Source organism: Hetaerina americana, unplaced genomic scaffold (genome assembly GCF_022747635.1).
Source record: "Hetaerina americana unplaced genomic scaffold, ioHetAmer1.1.p SCAF_1, whole genome shotgun sequence".
Lineage (NCBI taxonomy): Eukaryota > Metazoa > Arthropoda > Insecta > Odonata > Calopterygidae > Hetaerina > Hetaerina americana.
Genome location: NW_027286069.1, coordinates 109172488 through 109193017, shown reverse-complemented (window position 1 = coordinate 109193017; position 20530 = coordinate 109172488). Strand labels below are relative to the sequence as shown.

At 39.7% G+C, this 20530-nt stretch overlaps 1 protein-coding gene across 4 annotated transcripts in view; it reads left to right on the top strand.

Annotated features, from left to right (window-relative positions):
* The window catches only part of KaiR1D (Kainate-type ionotropic glutamate receptor subunit 1D), a 135206-nt gene extending 128267 nt beyond the window's left edge, over positions 1-6939 (top strand). For all 4 annotated transcript variants that reach the window (XM_071594469.1, XM_071594466.1, XM_071594457.1 and 1 more), the window contains one exon: positions 5541-6939. In XM_071594469.1, the coding sequence (XP_071450570.1) occupies positions 5541-5753 (213 nt within the window). In that variant the 3' untranslated portion in view covers positions 5754-6939. The remainder of the gene's footprint in view (positions 1-5540) is intronic.
* The last annotated feature ends 13591 nt before the right edge of the window (positions 6940-20530 follow it).

The window sequence follows — 20530 nt, the reverse complement described above, 5'->3', positions numbered from 1 at the left end:
GAGAGTGAACTGACAATCTGACAAACTGAAAGTGAACCATTTACATACCATGATATTTATGCTCAAAATTTTATGATACATTTTATACAAACATCATGTTGTGTAATAAAGTTTATCATTCAATAGCCAAGTGAGTTTTTTTAAAAAATATCTGATGATGGAAAGGTGTTGATAGTTAAATTTGTTGTTTGAAGCAAAAATATGTGGAATCTATTCATAATTGAGGCACAGAAACATGCTTTTTCCTCAGATTCTATTATATATAACCTATTATAATAAAATCTGTAGAAAAATTAAGTATTTAAGTCCCATTGCCAATAGCTATTTTATTTTAATTTTTTGAATTTTTTTAAATGCCTGTCCTCATTAGAATAAGATAATTTAAAGCTGGTAATATTTGGGAAAGCTATTACTCCCCTTTCATGCATTTTGGTTTAAAATTGTGGCAGTGGATCCATCAGATCCCAGGAAATGACTTCCCAAAGTGATGTAAAGCCATTAAAAATGGTAATTCTCCTCGCTATCATTCTTGAATGATATCAGCAATGTAAAACCTCCTATTATAGCTACCAACTGCACCGTCAAATTCTAACAGTTGGTAAAACATTACATAGACTACTTTTTGTAAGTATATAACTATATATTAATTTGATCAATCGTTATTTAATGTGTATTAGAATTTTGAATTGCATTTTTAAAATTTTGAGGTAGATGATTTTCTTAGCCCTCTCCCAACTATCTCTTTTTTGCAATGCTTTCATTTTTGGACTGTCTAGGAGGTAAGAATTTTCTCTTCTCAGTAGCTACATTTTAGGCCCAGTGTCCATAGGAAAACTGAGTGCATTAAGAACTGATTACAAATCTCATAAAATGCATGCTCATTTGGTTTTAAATGTTACCCTTATTAAAATTTTGAATCAAGTACATTCCCTTATTTGGCATCATAATTAGGGTAATATAACTCCCATAATCCTCATTACACATCATTGTTGCCATCTCAAACATCAATAGTAAACTATGTCATGGCATAAGTTGGTTCATTGAACTACTTTCGAATTTAGAATTTGTTAGCGTTTGTCACTTTATAATAATCAGGTTGAAAAAATTCAAGCCAATGGGTTGAATTTGATTTATAGTCATTTTTAAAGACTTAAATTTGACCAGTTAATCAATTTTAAGAAATGGTTGTCTTGCTTTTATTAATTCGTTAACAAGCAGATATAAAAACTATTCTATTTACACTATGATATAAGAAATGAAATATGGAAATCTCGGGTTTAGTGTGACTCTCAAGTTTCCCTGTGTGCACTGGCTTTGTTTTCATGAGTGTCTTCTCTTTTTAGTAGTGGTAGCAAGATTGTTATTATAAAGAATGCTAGCAATTTAAAGTGAAAATCATTATCTTCCATGTAAAATATGTCATAACGGTACCATCAACAAGAATTGGCCCTTATGTAAATTGCTGCAATTCTTACAGTAAAATATCTTATTGTGGAGATAGTAATAAGCATAACTAACTGCAATTCTGTTGCAATGTTTATAAAAACTAAATGTCATTTAAACGGTTTGTCATGCATGTTTTGTGTGTTTATGGATGTAGTATAATAGCATCCAACGTGCAAACGTTGTTGTCATGATGATGTAAAAATTGGCACCCTTTGAAGAAGGCAGGAAAAAATAAGTGGAGGAGTCATTGAGAGTTAGTGAATTGTTCAAGGTCATGATAGGATGATAGGAGAGAAAATCTTGGACAAGCAGGGCAGAAAAAGAAATGGCAAGAAGGCTGATGGAAAGAATGAAGGTATGAATGAGTAAATAATGAGGGAAAAAGGAAAGATCTGCTTTGGATAAGAAGGATAATATAAATAAGAAGGATAGAATAAAAAGAAAGGCTTTGAGGAAGTCCATGTGATATGTAATAATTTTTTGGGGCCATCATAAACCAACCTTTTATAGTTAGACAATGTGAAGGGGATGATGGGTGCTTCTTTTTCTTCTTGCTGTAATGATGGAGAGGTTAAAAAGAATAGGAGGTGTAACAAATAACCTACATACGAGGGTCATCCGGAAAGTAGTACCCGTTCGTGAAATAAAGACACAAAAGTAAATATTAACAAACATAAAAAATTTTATTTGAAAGAGGATACTTTAAACTACTTCTCAACATAATCTCCAAGCAAATTAAGGCATTTGTCATAACGTGTGACAAGTTTCTGTATTCCTGCTGCATAGTCCTTCGCCGCCAGCTCATTGAGATACGCGAGGGACCCATCTTGCACAAATTTTTGCATAATGCAGATGGTGTTTAACAATTTCATGAACAATTGTTCGAGAAACATTGGGAAAATGCTCACAGATGTCATCAATTGTGACGCGCCGATCGTTCCTCACGAATTCGTCAACTGAGCTCACCAGTTGGTCTGTAATGACAGACGGTCTCCCCGAACGCTCATCGTCGTGTGTGTTCCCCCTCCCCATGTTGAAGTTGCGACACCACCGCCGAACAGACGACTCGTCCATTACATTGTCTCCATACACCTCCTTTAATTGGCGATGAATATCACATGGGCAAACGTTTCTTGCATTGAGGAATTTAATCACTGCCCTCACTTTACAACTGGCGGTGTTCTCAATTTTTTTAAACATTGTAAACAATCACAGAAACAACACAGGCAATGCTAGCGTCACGCAACTTGGCTCAGAGAAGGCAGACAAGCCACTGAAGCTATCTGACCTCGTCCAGCGGCTACTCGCGTCGTCAGCACTTCATGCGGCACGAACGGGTACTACTTTCCGGATGACCCTCGTATATTATTCATGTTAATCTCTTTATTTTAAGCTGTATTATAATAAAAGGGCTCACCTTAATCAGTTAAATTCCTACCAGACAGTTGAGCTCCCTACTGAAATTAAGGGTTTTTTTTTCCTTTTCATTGGCAGTGTTTGATTGAAAATAACACTGTGAATGAACTCTGTTTTCGCTAATGATATTTAGGCTTTCTATCTGTTCAATTAAAATTGAGGACACTATGCTGGACTTGAGGCACTTGTGTGCTTTTCACTCTCGGATGATTTTAACTGTTGTGAATACCATCCGAGACCTAAATTGCAATTAAGTGTTGTGTGAACTCTACTTATTATTTTGGCTGTTGATGCTTCCACATTTTTTTGCTTGTTCTGTTGGGTTTTTTGCATATTTGCATCTAGATTCAAGGACCCTCTTTTATAGGACTCCATTGATGCGTAAAAATAAGGTTGAGGAATAAGGCAAAATTTGTACAATTCACCAAGAATTTGTTAGTTTGATGCAATGGGTTTCATCACATTGGTGCATCTGAAGATGTCACGTATGTGATTAAACTATAGTATCATATTACTAAATTTTTGGTGAAATTTATGAATTTTGTCTTATTCCTCAAGATGAAAGTTCACAAGGTTGAGCCCGATACTATGGAAAAAGTGAGGTTTTTAATGGCATTCACAATTGCTAATGTTACTTTTGGTTGACATACATACCTTGAATGATGTGAATTTTGAATGAGTGCCAAAAAATCCATGACCAAGGCACAGCATTACTCGGCATAATACCACAGCATCAATTTGGGCAGGTACCATTTATGTTCCTCTGTAAATTAAAGAGTACTTTTAGCTTGATATTCTGACCCAAGTTCTTGACTCCAGGATAATTAAGTTAGAAAATAGGTCAATCGGCTTTCAATTTACGAGGGTGTTCTGAAAGGTAACCGACCTTTGGCTGGAAAAAATATATTACTAATATGATGGCCCACTCCTTGTGCCTCCAAACACTTAGTCCACGGATCAATCCACTGCCAAAAACACTTCTGAAGGGCTTCTTCCTTTGGGGGAATGGTGTTCATCTTTCTCCTTGGCATCAATCCCTTTTTGCATTATCTCTTCCCCACTCCCAAAATGGTACCTTTTCATTGGCGTGTTCAATTTTGGAAATTCAGCTGAATGTTATGACTTATTTTGCTTTGAGAGTCGCCAACTTTTGACAAAATTTGACCCAGTATCTTTGCTCGTGAGAAATCAAAACGTGATAAACACGTACAAGTATGAAGAAAGGCCCTCAGTCAGGGGGGCCAGCCTCTAGACAGCGACTGACTCACTTGAAAGCGGAGAAAAAATGCAAGCATGCACATCAAGCTGTCTCCTTCCACTGTGCACAGTGGTACTGCCCTTGCATTAGCACTGTGTGCGTAAAAGTTCAAGGTCGGATACTTTTTCAATAGGTCTCATATATTAGAAATGAATCAATGAACATGTACATGACAATGGGCAGGTGGTGGATTAATAAAAATATTTATAAATTATGGACATCCTCAAAAGAGATTAAAAAGAATTAATTCTATGAACTCAAATTATGGTTTTAACTGAATACATTTCTATTGAGAATTTCATCCAACATAAATGTTTAATAAAGGGCTGCAGTTTCCCTAGCATTCTAGATGAGGAATTAATGTGGGTTCAGGTGAAATGCAGTTCATTCTATTATTATGGCTTTGATAGGTTTCAATCCAGTGTGATTTTGGAGGCCTGTTTGCATTATCTTCCTCAGTTGCCAATTATTCTTAATATTCATATCTTTATTCTTTGATTGCTAAAGACATTACCAATTGTTGAGCAATGGGTAACTGTCTTCCCTGTTTAAATAACTGGGTTTCAATTTCAATTGCCTCCTTTATCAGCCTCAGGAAGGAAGTGCATACCAAGTCCATTGCAACTGTGGTAATCAAACATCAAGATTGTTAACTTCTGCCTAGAAGGATAAAAAAGAGCCTCCGTAAAATGACATCCATCCATCAGCAGTCATGGAGCGCACTTGAAATAATCGACTGACCCATCGCATTGATTTTGAAAATTCAGGAGTCAAAGCAATAGATGGCTGATATATAACCAGGGTTATAAGGGAGGCTATCGAAATTATTAATGTTGCAATGGGTAAAATTGCACAATTATTGGAAACAAATCTTTATATCTCAAAAAATAACAACTGTCAATTATGGTCAACAATTGGGCAGGGATTATGAATGGGCCAATAAGATCACTTTGGTTCCAAGCCTTCATTGGCTAGAATTAAAGAAGGCACTGCACTTTACCTGAAGAATCCAACTGGAACACCAGTGAAATTGTTCTCCTTTTATTAACATTAATTGTGGATATAATCCTAACATGAAATGTATTTATCAGAACCAGTCCTAGGAAGCCTTCACAGCAACATGAATTGTTCTCTTCAGCAGCTTTTGCTAGTAGCATTGAGAACCCTCAATTAAGAGAAAGAATTTTTGAATTCAACCCAATGAAAAGCTACACTTTTCTGCGTTCATCCCTTTCCAGCTACTTTACATTTGTGTACTGGTGTCTTCACTTGAATCTAGATGCAATTTAGACCTCATGTGTCCATCACTTCTAGATAGATACTTTAACTGCAGGTATCTCTCACGGTTTTTCTTTGGAATGCACACTCATGGCTTCAAAAGGGAGACCTTTATTTTGCCTCTTTCCTTGGTCTCCCATAGTCAACCTCTCTCTGCTCAGAAATGGCCACGGAGCTGAAGATGGCAATGAGGTGCCGTGGCTCAACCCGCCCTGCCCGCAACAAGAAGAACAAGGGAAGCAAGGGAGGGTCATCCCAAGGGGGCCTGGCCTGCGGGGGACCCTCAGACAACCCCCACTTTGTCTCCCTCGGCCACTACGGGCAATATGGCTTTGCCACCAAGGACCCCTCGTGAAGGACACTGCCAAGGACAGGAGTGGGGGGATGAGGAGTGGGGCCTGCAGTGCCACCTGGGAGGAGGAGCATCCAGCTAAAGTGCATACACTGGGTTTGCATCGTGCTTGATCGGAGCAGATCTCCCACATGTATTCAGCAGGGGTGATGTCTATCTTGGGGATGATGATATGAGAATGGTATGTCAATGTTTGAGAGGCTATGAGTAGCAAAGGCTGAGTCATGTGCTGGAGCTGATGTGAGGACATTGTGTACTTTAAAAAGCTGTTAAATTTGATGTCCAGATTTGATGATAATTTTCTCAACTAAGAGGAGATAAAAGTTTGAGATATATCCAATAGAACTCTGTCATTTTATATGAAGACTCTGTGGCATTTTTCAGCTAAATTGAGTGTTTATAATGAAGAATTTTCTTGGTGGCTTGAAATTTTTCATATTATTATTAGTTTTGGTGGGGTGAAGAGTGACTTCATTTGTATCACCTTGCCGTTGAGTGGAGAGTTGACTCTGTGAGTGTCTACTCTCCATGTCCTTCCCTCAATGAGACAATAGCTCTGGTCAGTTTACTTTGAAAATGGTGAGGCGTGAAACTAGGCAACCATTTTGTGGCAGATCCCTTCCCCTTCCTTCTTAGGTGACGTTTAGGAAAATGTTCATTGCATTTCTCTAATCACTTCATTGGTGTGTGGTGTTAGTCATATTTTTCAGCAGCAATAATATTCATACAATCCAGATACATATAGACTTATGGCACAGGTACCCCCACTTTATTTTAGATTGAAAAAGTGGCAAGCATTCATCATCTGTGAAGCTGAAAGAAGCAGACAAAAATCACTGTTAATAATAATCTTTGTGTACTCTACCATTAATTGCCTGAGATGTTGCCAAGAATTTGTTGAATGATTGAATGAAGATAATAACCGTTTAAATATTGGCATAAAGTGTACTTGCCACATGAAGATTGCAAGAGGGCAACATGTATGTTTTTATCCTTTTTATATTATTCTTATTTTCTGAAACCAAAATATTTTGCATTACCTTATGCATTTTAAATGAAGCTACTGCAGTAGCTGAAATTTCAAGGGATTCCAACACATATACATCTATAGTTAACATAATAGTTGTTTTAATGTTTGTATTTTATATATGCACAATTACAAGGAAACATTAGTAAACTTTCAACTGTATATTTTTGTTGTTTTCAATTCTTAATAATAATTAGTGAATATGCATAACTTTAAACAGTTCATCTCATACTATATATTCTCTCGCATTCATAAGTCATCTCATATTACAGGAGTACTCAGAGGAGTATTTACTGTGTGAGAATTCCCTCTTCCATAACCCTTGTGGTAAGACAAGAAGAATGTGGGTAATCCATGTTGTACGCAAACAGTAGGTTTATTTGTAGCCAGGACTCTGATGATATCAAGGCTGAAGACTTTTAATTTCAACCATTAATTTAGAGTTCCTCTCATAAATTTAAATGTCTCCTTTGGCTCTTTCCTGATGAAATATTTCAACTCTCACAAATTCTGCATGCCCCTCTGCCGCTAAGTGGGGATACCACTTAGGGTTGGGTGCTTGGATGGCCAAATGTACAGTCACGGGCGCTCCCTCACCCACACACTCCCAATCCTGCCCTCCACAGCCCTCTCCTGCCTTGGCTGCAAGACTCACTTGAACCATTTGAAAGGCCACATGCTGCAAAGTTCTTTGATTGCCCTGATTTGAGGTGTGCCGTACAGAACAGTGGAAGAAGAAGTGAGTTTCCAGGCATATAAATGAGAGCATATTATTTTCACTAAAGAAGATTCATAAATTCTTTCTATGAAAAAATACAAATAATACTTACGAAAAAATAATAATAATACAAAAAAATAAGTTTATTTATTCAGTGTAAATTCTTGATGCTAAAATTCCATAAAAATGGCTCCTTTACATTGCAAGGAAGTGTTAAGAAGTTCAAATTTTGTCGAGACAGGAATATGCATTAATTCTTGGAGGAATTTCAATGACCAATGATTGTGAAGTAGGGAGAGGTGAGGAGTGGGAGTGGGGAGGATTGCAAAGAGGGAAATGGTGACTCATGAGGCTGGAACATGCTCCCTGAAGAATCCTTTGAAGACTGGTGCCTACGGAGCCAATTCTGGATGTTGGTGACACTTTGAGGAGCAAGAGCTCACGGGTGGCCACTGGGGTCCCTGGGATGTGGTGTGGTGGAAGGTTAGGGCAGAAGTAAGGGACAAAAGGTAGTTAAGGCTGAATGAGCGGATGGGAGAGAAGAGAGAAAATCCTCTCCCATCCCACATATTATCTTGCCCTCTTCACAATTGCTGGCCAATGAAATGCCTCCAAAAATAATAATGAAGGTAAGCTTTGCTTTTGTGACAGTGGTTAATTAATGGACTGCTTTGAATGACAGCTATCCAGTCATTTGTGATGTCTAAGATGGGTGGCTGGTGAAAACTTCAAAGAATACACCTGAAATAGCTATAGACAGTGAACTTTCACCTTGCATTTTGTTTGCATCTGGATGAATTCATCAAACAAACTCCTTTTGGGAAGGAATGGATGAGTAAAGGCTGATTTTTAGTCTGTGCTCCTCATTTTAATGGAGCACCTAAACAAAGCTGGGTGACTCTGACTAAGACCCTGAATAGGGGAGCCAAGAAAAAATTCCCTAGAACCTGTATTACACTTAAGCACCGTAAAACCTTGCACTTGCCTAGTGCGCAATGGTGGCGATGTGCCAGAAAGCATCCCCAACCCCTCATATTCCAATTAAAACCATGAGGCAGCAAGTTGCATTGCCATACTTAATCTCAGAGGAAATTATTATTGGTATTCTACCATTTAAGGTAGGTTTTGGATGGATGCAGACTGAACAGCAGTAAGTCCCCTTGCCTCGTATAACAATATACAATCTGAAATCTAGCACTGCAAGAAGTCCCTCTTTGATTTTGCATTCCGCGTCCCCTTTCATTCCACCCAGCATCCTCATCCTATTCCTGCCTCTTCCTTGCTTATCTAACAGTCTTCCCTCTATCACCATCTTCACCATCCCATTGACAATGAAATTGCCCTGAATCTATTTTTCCTGCCTCAATTGGATCTCTCCTCTCCCATCAAGCCTAGCAATCCTGTTTATTTTCCAAATTATTAATTTATTTTTTCCATCTTCATCCATTCCCACCTTCTGAGTCTCCAATTTATACCTATCATCTCGTGTCAACAACCAAATTTTTAGCTGTCTAAAACCATGCTCCGTACCAAAGTTTTCACTAGTCTTTTGCTATCCTATTTTCTCAATGTCCCTATCATCAATCTCCTCCTCGTGAAAGTTTCTTTACCCAATGTAATTCATCTTCTATATCCCGACTGCTGTGACCAACTTGGTTTAAGTCACTTCCAAGATGTGTAAACTGTTCAGCTTGCTCTAATTTCTTCCCTCTTTTTTAATATTTGAGTTAGCTTTCTGGAAAACCTCAGAACCTTTAATTTGTTTACGTTGATTCTCATCCCATACCTATCACACTGATTTTCTAATGTGCTCAGCAATACATGTACCTCCTTGGTTGATTGGCTAACTAAATTTTGATCATCTGCAAGCCTAACTGATTTTGTGAATGCCCCATTCCTTTCTCCAAAAGTTCCCATGACTCTTTTACTATATCCTCCATGTATATGTTAAAAAGCACAAGTGATGATGGATTACTCTGCCTTACTCCTCTTCCTAACACTGCCCATCCGGACTCTCCATCCTTCACTCACACTTGAGAAGTCTGAGACTTGTAAAGGTTGCAGTTGAGCCTCCTATCCCTCCGATTTAATCGTATCTTCTATTATACATTCATCATGTATACTCAATTTACACTATAAAATGCATTCCCTAAATCTTCAAAAGAAATAAACAATTCCTGATTTTACTCTATTTTCCTCTCTATTAGTGACCTCATTACAGCTTTGGCATCACACATGTCCCTCTTCTCCCTGATCCTTAGTACCACTTTGGCTGCATGCAAAATCAAACTAATTGTTCTGAAGTCTTCACACATGGCTGCCTTTTCCATTTTTGGAATGGAAACTAACACTAAACTGATGAAACCTTCTGGCACATTTCCGTCCTCATAACTGGTTTGAATTAGCCTAGTAAAACTCTTCCTCCCATATTTTCATAGAGCATTAAGTAGTTACGTGGGAATGTTATACACCCCCACGGCCTTATTTGATTTCAATTCCCTTCCTATTTCACGATAATATTTCTGTACCTAAACTATCCCCATCTATGTCGTATTCCCTTTCTATGTGTAAGCATGCTGGCCTACTATCTTTAATTCTTTGCCATGTACATCCTATATCTTCTTTCCCTCTCTCTTGAATCTTCCCTGGTTCAATTTATGATTTTCCTGACTTACCTTTAATAACTTCACAGATTTTTCCCTCATACTTGCTCACTGTACTTCCACCTTCCTGTACTCTATACAAATTCCATCCATCCTTTATAAGCTTTCCATATCCTCATACTTCATCCTCTACTTTACTTCTTTCACTGTATTATTTTCCTGTCTCACTTTATTATTTATCTCTTTGCACTTCCTTCTACCTAATTCTATACTTATATTCTCCAACCTTCTCTCTTGTATCTTTCTAATAATTTTATCTGTAATTTATGGTTCCCTCATCCTTTTCCTATTTTATATTTTTATAGTATTGTTTATGGCCTTTGATATCCCATTTTTTCTATGTTCCCAGTTTTCTTCTACAGTACCAAGTTCCCTATCCTCACCCATAATTTTCTTCAGAGCCAGCTGAATCTCCTCTCTTGTTGTTCAGGTAAATGCCACTGCATATTATTTCCTAAACCATCTTCTCTGTTTTATCTTTTTGAATCAGACATCCCACTTCTTAATTACTATATTGTGATCGGAGCCTGTATCTACTCCTGGGAAACAGTGTGATTGATCGTGCTGTTCCTATATCTTTGCATAACCATAATATAGTCTAACTGATGTCTTCCTGAATCCCCAGGCCTTTCATTCCATCTATACCTACACCTGTTGCGTTGTCTGGACCAAGTGTTTACAATTATTAAGCCCATATTGCAGAGCTCTATTGCTTTCTCCCTGCATTAATTTCTTGTTCCTTAACTATAGCCCTCCACCTCACTACCATCTCTTCCTCTGCCTACCATTGCATACCAATCCCCCATCACAATCAAATGTTTTCCTCTGGGAACATCCATGATTATACACTGTAATTGATTATATACTGTAAACTTCTTCCTCCTTATGATTGCATGTGGATGTGAATAATAACTGAGCTCATTGGCTCAGATTTTACATCTACTAATAGTATTCAATCAGTTGCTTGCTCTATGTTTTCTACACTTCTCAATACTTAACGCTCAATTTTATTGCAACCCTTCAATAGCTCTCTTCCCCTTCTAGTGAATATTACTCCAGCGATCCATGCTATCCTTCCATCTCACCTGTCATAGCCCTAAAGTATCAATATTTAATTTCTCTATCTTCCTTTTTTTATTTTCTCAGATCCCTGTCCTCAGCATTCCTAACATTACAAGTCCTTATTATAAATGGTTTGGTCCTCTCCTCAGTATTCTGTGCTGCTACTGTCAATCTTGCTTTGTAAGGCTTTTGTTAGATGAATAAAGTGGAAGTATGATCTCTTCTGCTGCTGGGCATGGCATATGGCCCAGGTGGCTAAGGACCGTAGATGCCAGGACTTAAAAATTAATCTGTATTTATCTTTGCTCCATGGGATGATTAATTGAGATGGTTTCCTATTGCCTTCCTCAATAGTTTTTTAATGTAGCACCATCACTCAGTGTCTGCCCATGGTGTCAGATGCCTTTGCAGCCACCTCATTGAGGAACTCATCGATTACCTTTCGTCTGGCTCCTAACCTTCGATCTATCTGGCATGGGTGACCCTACCAGGAGCAAATTCATTGCTCCCACAAGCACAGCTGTAGAGGTCGTCAAATGCACAAGCCCTTCCACCACATCAGGATTGTGGTCCATGGGTGTAGTCCAAGGAGATGACTCTCATAAATTTACATGAGGAGAGCCTCAGAAATTCAAACTGGTGTGCCAAATCTGTTTGGGCAAGGAATCAGTCATTTGGTGATAGACTGGCTACCTCTGTCTTGTGTCAAGAAATGTGTCCTCCCTCTCTGCCGCTTAATACTTCACATTCTAGTCACCACTCTAAAAACTACCTCATAAGTAGGCACAATACGAGTATAAATAGTTTCAAAGCTTTACAAACTATCTCAGGAATCATAGGATGATGTGTTTCAGGTGGCATATGTTAATCTGAAATTCGGTGTGTTTATCAATGCTTTTATGGTTTCTTTTATGGCACATTTAAAGTAATATGTAATGAAATCATAACCTTTACTAACCATTAGATTGTTGCATGCAATAAAGGGTATTTTCAAACAATATTAAAGTCATAAAGCAAAGAGTATCTATATACATTTTATTTGAAAGCCAAATCACAAGTGTGCTTCTCAAGAAATTCATTGGCTCAGGCGATAGTCAAAAGATGATTTGGCTGGGAATGTTTAAATGTTCGCGCTATATCCAAAAGATAAAACTTTATTACAATGCGATTCCCATGCATTTCAGCTAGTATTAAACTAAAAAAGCTAAAAAGTCGATACGCCAAGTCATCGATCACGAGTGTCTCCGTCTGCGAAGTCGGAGGACTTCGCAGACGGAGACACTCGTGGCTTAGGAGTGGCCCACAGTTGGCAGCACCAGCGCGGCCTCACGTTTAGCGTGCACCACAAAGGAAGAGCGTTCAGTCATGCGTTTTTCGAGAATTTAAGGGAAGAGAGTTGAGGGTATTGATGCCTGTCGTCCACTGCGGTTCATCTGCGTGTGGACTGGGAAGTTCCTCATTGGCGTCACTTCTGTGAAAGACTCTCACCTCGAGCCGGTCAGTCAGGCCGAATGTGGACGCTAGTGAATGTTCGCAACATTTGAAGCCATGGTTTTCTTCTGGCGGGCGAGACGACGGACTACTTGGTGGCAGTGAATGCCACTGGGACTGCATAGAAACATTATATGTGTGTATCTTTTGTATTAAATCAATCACGAGGTAAAATACATTAACCATAGAGTTTTCATTTGATTCACTCTCGTAGATGTAAAATACACAACTCCCTTTGTGGCGCTGGCAAGGTTTTCTTGGCGATCCCTCCAAAAGTGACACTACTGCTCATTTAGAATAATGAAAGGGGGCAGTAGGGTTACTTAAGCCTCGGGTTAATTGGTCGCATCCTGGGGAGTATGTGCCAAAAAGTAAAAACGCGACCGGCAGAGTATTATTTTGTAGGGAATGCTGCTTGTGGCACGACTAATGAAAAGACAGGCAGTGTTAAATACTTCATCCTTCTCAATACGAAAATTCAAGTGAATTTCGATGAGTGGACGCTTTTTAAATGCATGTTACAATGTCTAACCAAATAGATTGTCTAATCATAGAGCCAATATTATGATATCGTCGCGGACTCGGCAGTGCTCTTAGGTCCCAGATCTAGCGGTGTTTTCTCGACTGGCTCTTAGCGACACCTGGGGAGCTATCAAGGAGAAGCGGATGGGCGATGGATCTCGGCGAGCGCTGAGAATCCCGCCCGCGCGTTCCCAGGAGTCCGATGTTTAACGGTCTACGGCAATGGGAATGATGGAGGAAATCGGATATTATTTTATTTTCTGAATTCTCAATGAAAATGCCAGAAAGGGACCAATTGTTCCCACTTACAGCGCTCGAGGGCGTTTGAAGTCGCGGTATGGGAAGAGGGGGCGTTGTGGTTGGAGATGACGCGATTGGGTCACTCGTTATCGAATTACACCTCCCGATGGAAGGATGGCTATTACGCAGTGGCTGGCCTCTCTCCGGAGAGAGAGAGAGAGAGGAAGAGCCACAAATATTTACGGCCATTAATAATAGAGTCTCCGGTGCAGTCAAGGGTGGGCAGTGAGGGGGGGGGGGTAGTGGTCGACTTCGTTCGAGAAATGGGGTGCGCCCGGGGGATGGTGGGCGCGGAAGGAAACCCCCTTCCTTGTTCCTTCCCGTCGGAAAGTGAGCGGGAGACCTCATCAAAGCGTGCATAAGAATGAGAATGAGAATATTTTGAAGAAAAACGAAAAGCGTGATCTGCTGCAACAACGGGAACATTTTAGGGACCAAAAAGAGACATTTGAGTAGGGGTTGAGGAAGTTGATAATGCGACAGATCTCAAATAAATGTCTAGAAAACTGAATAAAGAAGGTATCTACTGTCGCTTGGCGGTAAAGATAAGAGTATTTTTAATTGAGGAGACCTACAATAAGAAAAGAAGATAACTTAATGAACTTATAAAAAATGGGCTGAGGTGAAGAGTGATAAAATATTTGGTTCGGAGTGTTCAAGCATATTAGACAGCAATATATGGGCTTAATAGAGGATGATGTTTAAAGATAGGAAGCATTTTTAATGTGTGGCTGGAAGAGAAAGGAATATATCATCATCATAGGATATCTTCCGTGGTTGGCAGGTTCACGGAGGCCTCTTCCCCGCTCGTTTGTTTTCTATGCCCTTCTCTTCATGTCCTCATACCCATCACCCTCCACTCCGCTTCTCTTGCCCTTTCCCCCAACCCCTTCCGCCCTGCCTCCTTCAAGAGGCAGTCCCTTCTTAGCACTTGCCCAAGCCAATTTCTTTTCCTCGCATTTGCGATGGTTTCCAGCAATATCCTCTCTTCTCCCGCTCTCCTCGACACCTCCTCATTCCTCACCCGGTCTATCCATTTTATGTTCAGAATTCTTCTCCGCACCCACATCTCAAACGCCTTCCTCGGTCCCTTTTTAACGAAGTCCTTGTTCCACATCCATATAACATAACACTCCTTACGTAACGCTCAGCTAGTCTCTTTCTCAGTCCAATATCGATTCTGCTACTTAAAACTTTTCTTTCCTACTGAAGGCCTCTTCCTTGTCCACCGTCATTCTTATTTTCATTTCTTAGTCACTCCTCCAACATTTCGTTTCATCTGTACCCGGATATTCGTACCTCTCCGCCTGCTTCGACCTTTCTCCTTCCGTCTTAATATCTATTTCCTCGCCTCCAACCAAATGGGAAAGTATTATACTGATGGAAATGTGAGAAATGAGAAGTACTCGAAGGAGTTGGCGAAGAAAGAACCTTGTCAATGCAGGTAGAGAGATATGATCTGGATAGGACTGTGGTTAAGACGGAAAGGGTCAATTTTGAATGACCTGGGAAGTTTGGTTAAAGGAAAATTGAAGGAGAAGGCCGAATGATAGGAAATGCGGTGGATAGAACATGAAGGTAGGTGGGGGGGGGATGAATGAATAGGGTGGTAGGGCCACGACCATGGGGAGACCTGGAAGTCTCGCGCACAAGAACGGGACACCCACCCCCATCCACCCCTGTGTGTGTCCAGACATTGAGACGAGTGGCGTTGTGTTGGTGGAGTCATGTCCACTCAGCACTGCCAAAGGCACCACCTTACCTCTCGTGGGCACCAACCCGCACCATCGCACACCAGGTGCCACAGCTTGAATCCACAAACGGGGTAAGGTAAGAATTCAAATGATTGTCCGGCATGAAGCGCAGCTGCTAGACGAAGCCACCCATTGAAAGAGGGTAATTGAAGCACGCCGGATGATGACGAGAGAAGTCTATTAATCTTGAATACTCGCGTGCGAGTGACTGAAGAAGAGAGAAACGTAGAGAGACTGAAGCCTGGGCATGATGGAGTTGAATGCATGTATAGCTTCGTTTTGGTGAAAAAACCACCATTTTGCTTTTTGAGGATCTATGCAAATACGCATTTAGAAAATGCTAACTGTGTTGTACTCTCTCGGCGTACACGTAGAAGAATATAAGGGTCAGCCTTGAAGAAGCCATGCTTCATTTGGCAAGTCGCAGGAAAATGATTTAGAGAAAGAATAAGAGGGAGAGAAAGGTATTGCATACTACGCTCCAGTTGGACCGCATGGGGACCGCGGAAGGCAATTGCGATCCCGGTGACAAGGGGCCGATCCGTTCGAGTCCGATCCCACCCGCCGTGCTCAGTCCCTCTCTTACGCGACTGGAAGACCCTTCGGACACAGCTGCGAGTGGCACCCAGTGCGATATTTCAACCTAAGTCGCCTCACCACCTTAACCACCTAAACACGTCCGCGAAAAAATATGGGTGGTCCGCGGAGAAATGTCAAACAAGCCGCAGCACATAAAACACTAATTATTATTTTGTCATAATTAAATCAGATTTTTTAATTTTCTTATGATTAAAAAAGTGTAATGAACACGTTATATCTATAAATAGAACTCTCCAAACTATCAATTCATAGACGTTGGCAACTTTTAAAAAAGATCATTTTAGTGGAGTGCGGGCTTCTAAATCGTGAGTTTAATGCTCCGCAAGGTCCGAGCCGTCGCCGACCACTCGCCTTGAGTAGGCAACTCCATTGAACTGACGGCGGTGCTTTGCGCACCTTAATTTTTGAGGACGCAGAATCTGCAATCATCCCGAATCCCTTGATTGATTCCCCTCAAATCTAAACCATTCCCTCATCCAAGAAGGTTATCCTGAATCCCTCCTCAACAAAAGAATCCGAAGACAAGCTTACGCTCCAAAACCGTCCTCCCCCGCAGAAACCCATATAATATCGCCTAATGTGAACGTAAAGTTAGTTGAATGCGATCGAAGGGAGATGGCAAGAAACGAAGACTGTATTCTGGTAGCATTCATGGCCGCTGGGTCACTGATCAAGTACTGGACCTAATAGAAGACAGGAGAAAATGAAAATACTCAAGTTATGAGGAAGAACAGATAATGCACAGAAGTTTTAGATGAGAAATAAACGTTCAAGCTAGAAGAGTCAGAGAAGAATCAATGAAAATCCCGTGCGAAGAAACTCAGCGTAACCTGGCCCAGGGAAAAGTTGAAGTAGCTTACGGGACGGTGAGACACCATTTCAATTATTCCAATTTGGAGAAAGGGATGAGGAAGTGCAACCTGAAGATAGACAAGATTAAAGCTAAGGCAACGGTCAGCTGCGGAAGTTGGGAGGCCTACAAGTAAATAGGAAGTCAGATCCGCTGGGACAGGAATAAAGGTTTTGCTATTTAGGGCACAGTATAACCAGTGCTGGAAGAAGCAATAAGCATATGGTAAGTGGGATCAGGACGGCGGGGAAGGATTTATATGAGTAGAGGCAACTATTGGCAGAAAATAGAAATAGCAAGAATATAAGGAACTCTAAAACTTATACATGGAGTCTCCTTTTCTATGGATTTGAGACTTGGTCGATGGATCCAGCAGAAAATGGAAGGTTTAGAAAAGGTTATGGAAATGTGGTGCTACAGAAGAATAATGGCAATGAAATGGATACAATAACAAATGAAAATGTACTTCAAAAGGTGGGTGAAGCCCATGGAGAACACTTACCTGAAAAGTAAGGAAATTGATTGGGTGTATCCTGAGGCGCGGTATTTAATTGAAGGAAGCAAGAGGATTCGGAGCGTGACGGAGGAAGGCCTTTCTAGTACGAGAGGAAGTTGGGTAGTGTCGGAGAGGGGTGGCGCATTGAGGGGATGACGAGACTGGAACAGGGTATCGCCTGGAGACCTGCCACAGACCAATCCTCGGGTTGTTACTGAGGAGAGTAAACTTTACAATTCTTATGATCTTCATTCGTACGCAGCTTGAATTCTGGAGTATATTTTATTTAAATGCTAATTTTTGACGATTTTCATTCATCTTCTCGAGGTTGATCACCCTGGATGTGTACCTTTCTCCCGACGTAGGGTTACCAAGTATTGGGATTGGTATGACAAACTTTGAACGCCTTAAAGAGCTTGCAGTCGTGGCTTTTCAAGGCTCCACGAGGATTTCAATGACTATCTGAGAACAAAACGAACAAATGTCTGAAATCAAGGTCATGAAGTGGCCTAGACATTTATTTTTGTGCCAATGGGTAAAAGTGACAGGAATATTTTTGGATTGCCTTAGCTCTGATCACCTTCCCTCTAGACTTCGGCATATCATTATTATTTCAAACGGGCCTTTGACGATATGACGATGTCAAAAGCTCATATCTCGGTTTACAAGTTTCATCTAACCTTTGAACTATTCCCTGACGATAACGTAACGCCTTGGCTATGTATAACTGGGCAAAAAAACATTTTTAGTTTTAGTTTAGAGTTTTATTCTGCTTTTTCCTCAGTTAATATCCCGAGGAACGGAATGGTATTTCCTATACATTGTGAAGTAATTCATGCATATGAAACTTACCCTTATATAATATTATAGACATGTACATATACATATGTTAACATTGATTAAAACATTTATCTTATGCTAGCTGATGATGACGGCCGTGCCGTCGAAACGTCAACTAGATATTTATTTTATTTATTTATTCATTAAAATCCACGCATGCTGATAGACTGTCAGGTGGCACACAAGTCCCAAGTAATCACAAAAGATAATCGTTCAAATCAGTCATTAAACAAAAGTACACTTAAAGGGAACTTCCAAACAGAAATCTCTTTCACAAAGCGACGAAATCCCCATCTCATTGAAATTAATCAATCACCAAGAAAAAAAAGATAAATTAAAAAAATTAAGCTGTTACATATAATTTTACACCACACATCAATTGAATTATTACATATATTCTTTACATCTTTTCTTAAAAGTATGCACTCTGTTAGGAAAGGGCTCGAATATTTTTGCAGGTAAGGTGTTCCAATCAATAATTGCTTTATTTAGAAAAGAAAATTTTTTTATTTGTTCTCTGTGCCCGGCATTTTACCTTAAATTTGTGATAATTTCTCCCTATAAAATTTGGGTTCCCCGCCTCTTTCCTAAGATCTGCCCAAGCTGTATCCCCCTTCAGAATGCGGAACATTCCACAAAGTCTGCTTATTTCCCTTCTAGTTTGTAGAGGTTCCCAGCCCAGCGTTTCTAGCATGTCAGACACACTCTCCATCCTCCTATGCTTCCCCAGTTCCCCATCGGGCAGCCTTTCTTTGCACCTTTTCCAGTTTTTTAATATGACCTTCTACATGAGGGTCCCATACAAGAGAAGCGTACTCTAAAATTGGTATTACCAGGGTCTGATACGACTTTTCCTTAGTTGCTCTAACGCTCCCTTGGAGGTTTCTCATCACCCAATGAAGAGTTTTGAAAGCTTTCTTAAAAATGTACTCCACATTTAGCCCCCACCCTAAGTCCTTAGTTAAATATACCCCTAAGTATTTGCAAGTATCACTTCTAGGAATGACATTTTCTGAGAATTTATATTCCCTATTGTTTCCATTCACCTTGTTACTAAAAGTGATGGATTTGCATTTGCTAACATTAATACCATCCCATTATTTGTCACCCAATCCGCCATTTTATTACTGTCCTTTTGAAGTATGTCGCGGTCTCCATCATTTTCGACATTCCTGTAGATAATACAGTCGTCCGCAAAAAGTATTATCTGAGCATTAATATTTCTATTAATATGTGAGTGTCCTTCCTCTGTGTTTCTGTGTATAAATGTTTTAATCAAAGATTATATGTATATTGGCATCTTCGCTGAAGAGTTTTCCTTTTCGTATATATATATATATATATATATATATATATATATATATATATATATATATATATATATATATATATACAAGTAATGTTACTTCTATATCTTCCGATGAAGACGGAGCAGAATGCCGTCGAAATGATCAAGAAATAACGTATGAGTGATCTTTTTATGTGTTTCTATACTGTTTGTTTGTTTGTTGCTGTCCAATCTATTATATATATATATATATACAAGTAATGTTACTTCTATATCTTCCGATGAAGACGGAGCAGAATGCCGTCGAAATGATCAAGAAATAACGTATGAGTGATCTTTTTATGTGTTTCTATACTGTTTGTTTGTTTGTTGCTGTCCAATCTATTATATATATATATATATATATATATATATATATATATATATATATCAATCCCTGGACTACAACCTTGACGTGGTTGAAGTGCTTGTGCGTTCCGCAACAAAGGGGAGAGTTACGCGTGATGCCATTGCAGTAATGAGATTATTAATCGAGAGGAATATAGAACACAACCAGAAGGTATTTGCCTGTTTGGTAGATTTCGAAAAAGCGTTTGATAGAGTGATTTGGGTAAAACTAATGAGTATTCTGCAGGAAATAGGAATAGATTGAAGGGAAAGGAGGCTAATACGCAACTGTATATGTCTCAGACTGCACAGGTGCGGGTGGGGAACGGGGAGTCCGGTTGGGCAGTGCTAGGAAGAGGTGTAAGGCAGGGTTGCTCATTATTACCGTTGCTGTTCAACCTGTATGCAAAGGAAATGATTAAAGAGGAATGGGAAGAACTGGAGGTAGGAATTAAAGTGGGCGGGAATTCGTAAAATCAGTTAGGTTCCCTGATGACCAAGCTTTTGTTTGTCAGTCAGCCAAGGGGTTGCATGCATTGCTAAGTGAATTGGAAATTCAGTGCGACAGATATGGGATGAGAATCAATATTTATAAAACGAAGGTTATGCGATTTTCTAAAAAGAAAAAGACTAAGCTAAACATTAAAATAGGAGGGCAAAAACTAGAGCAGGTAGAACAGTTTACGTATCTCGGTAGTGTTTTGGACCAACACGGTCAAAGTAGTAGGGACGTAAGGAGAAGAATTGCGCTAGGCAAAGAGGCTTTCACAAGGAGGAGGGAG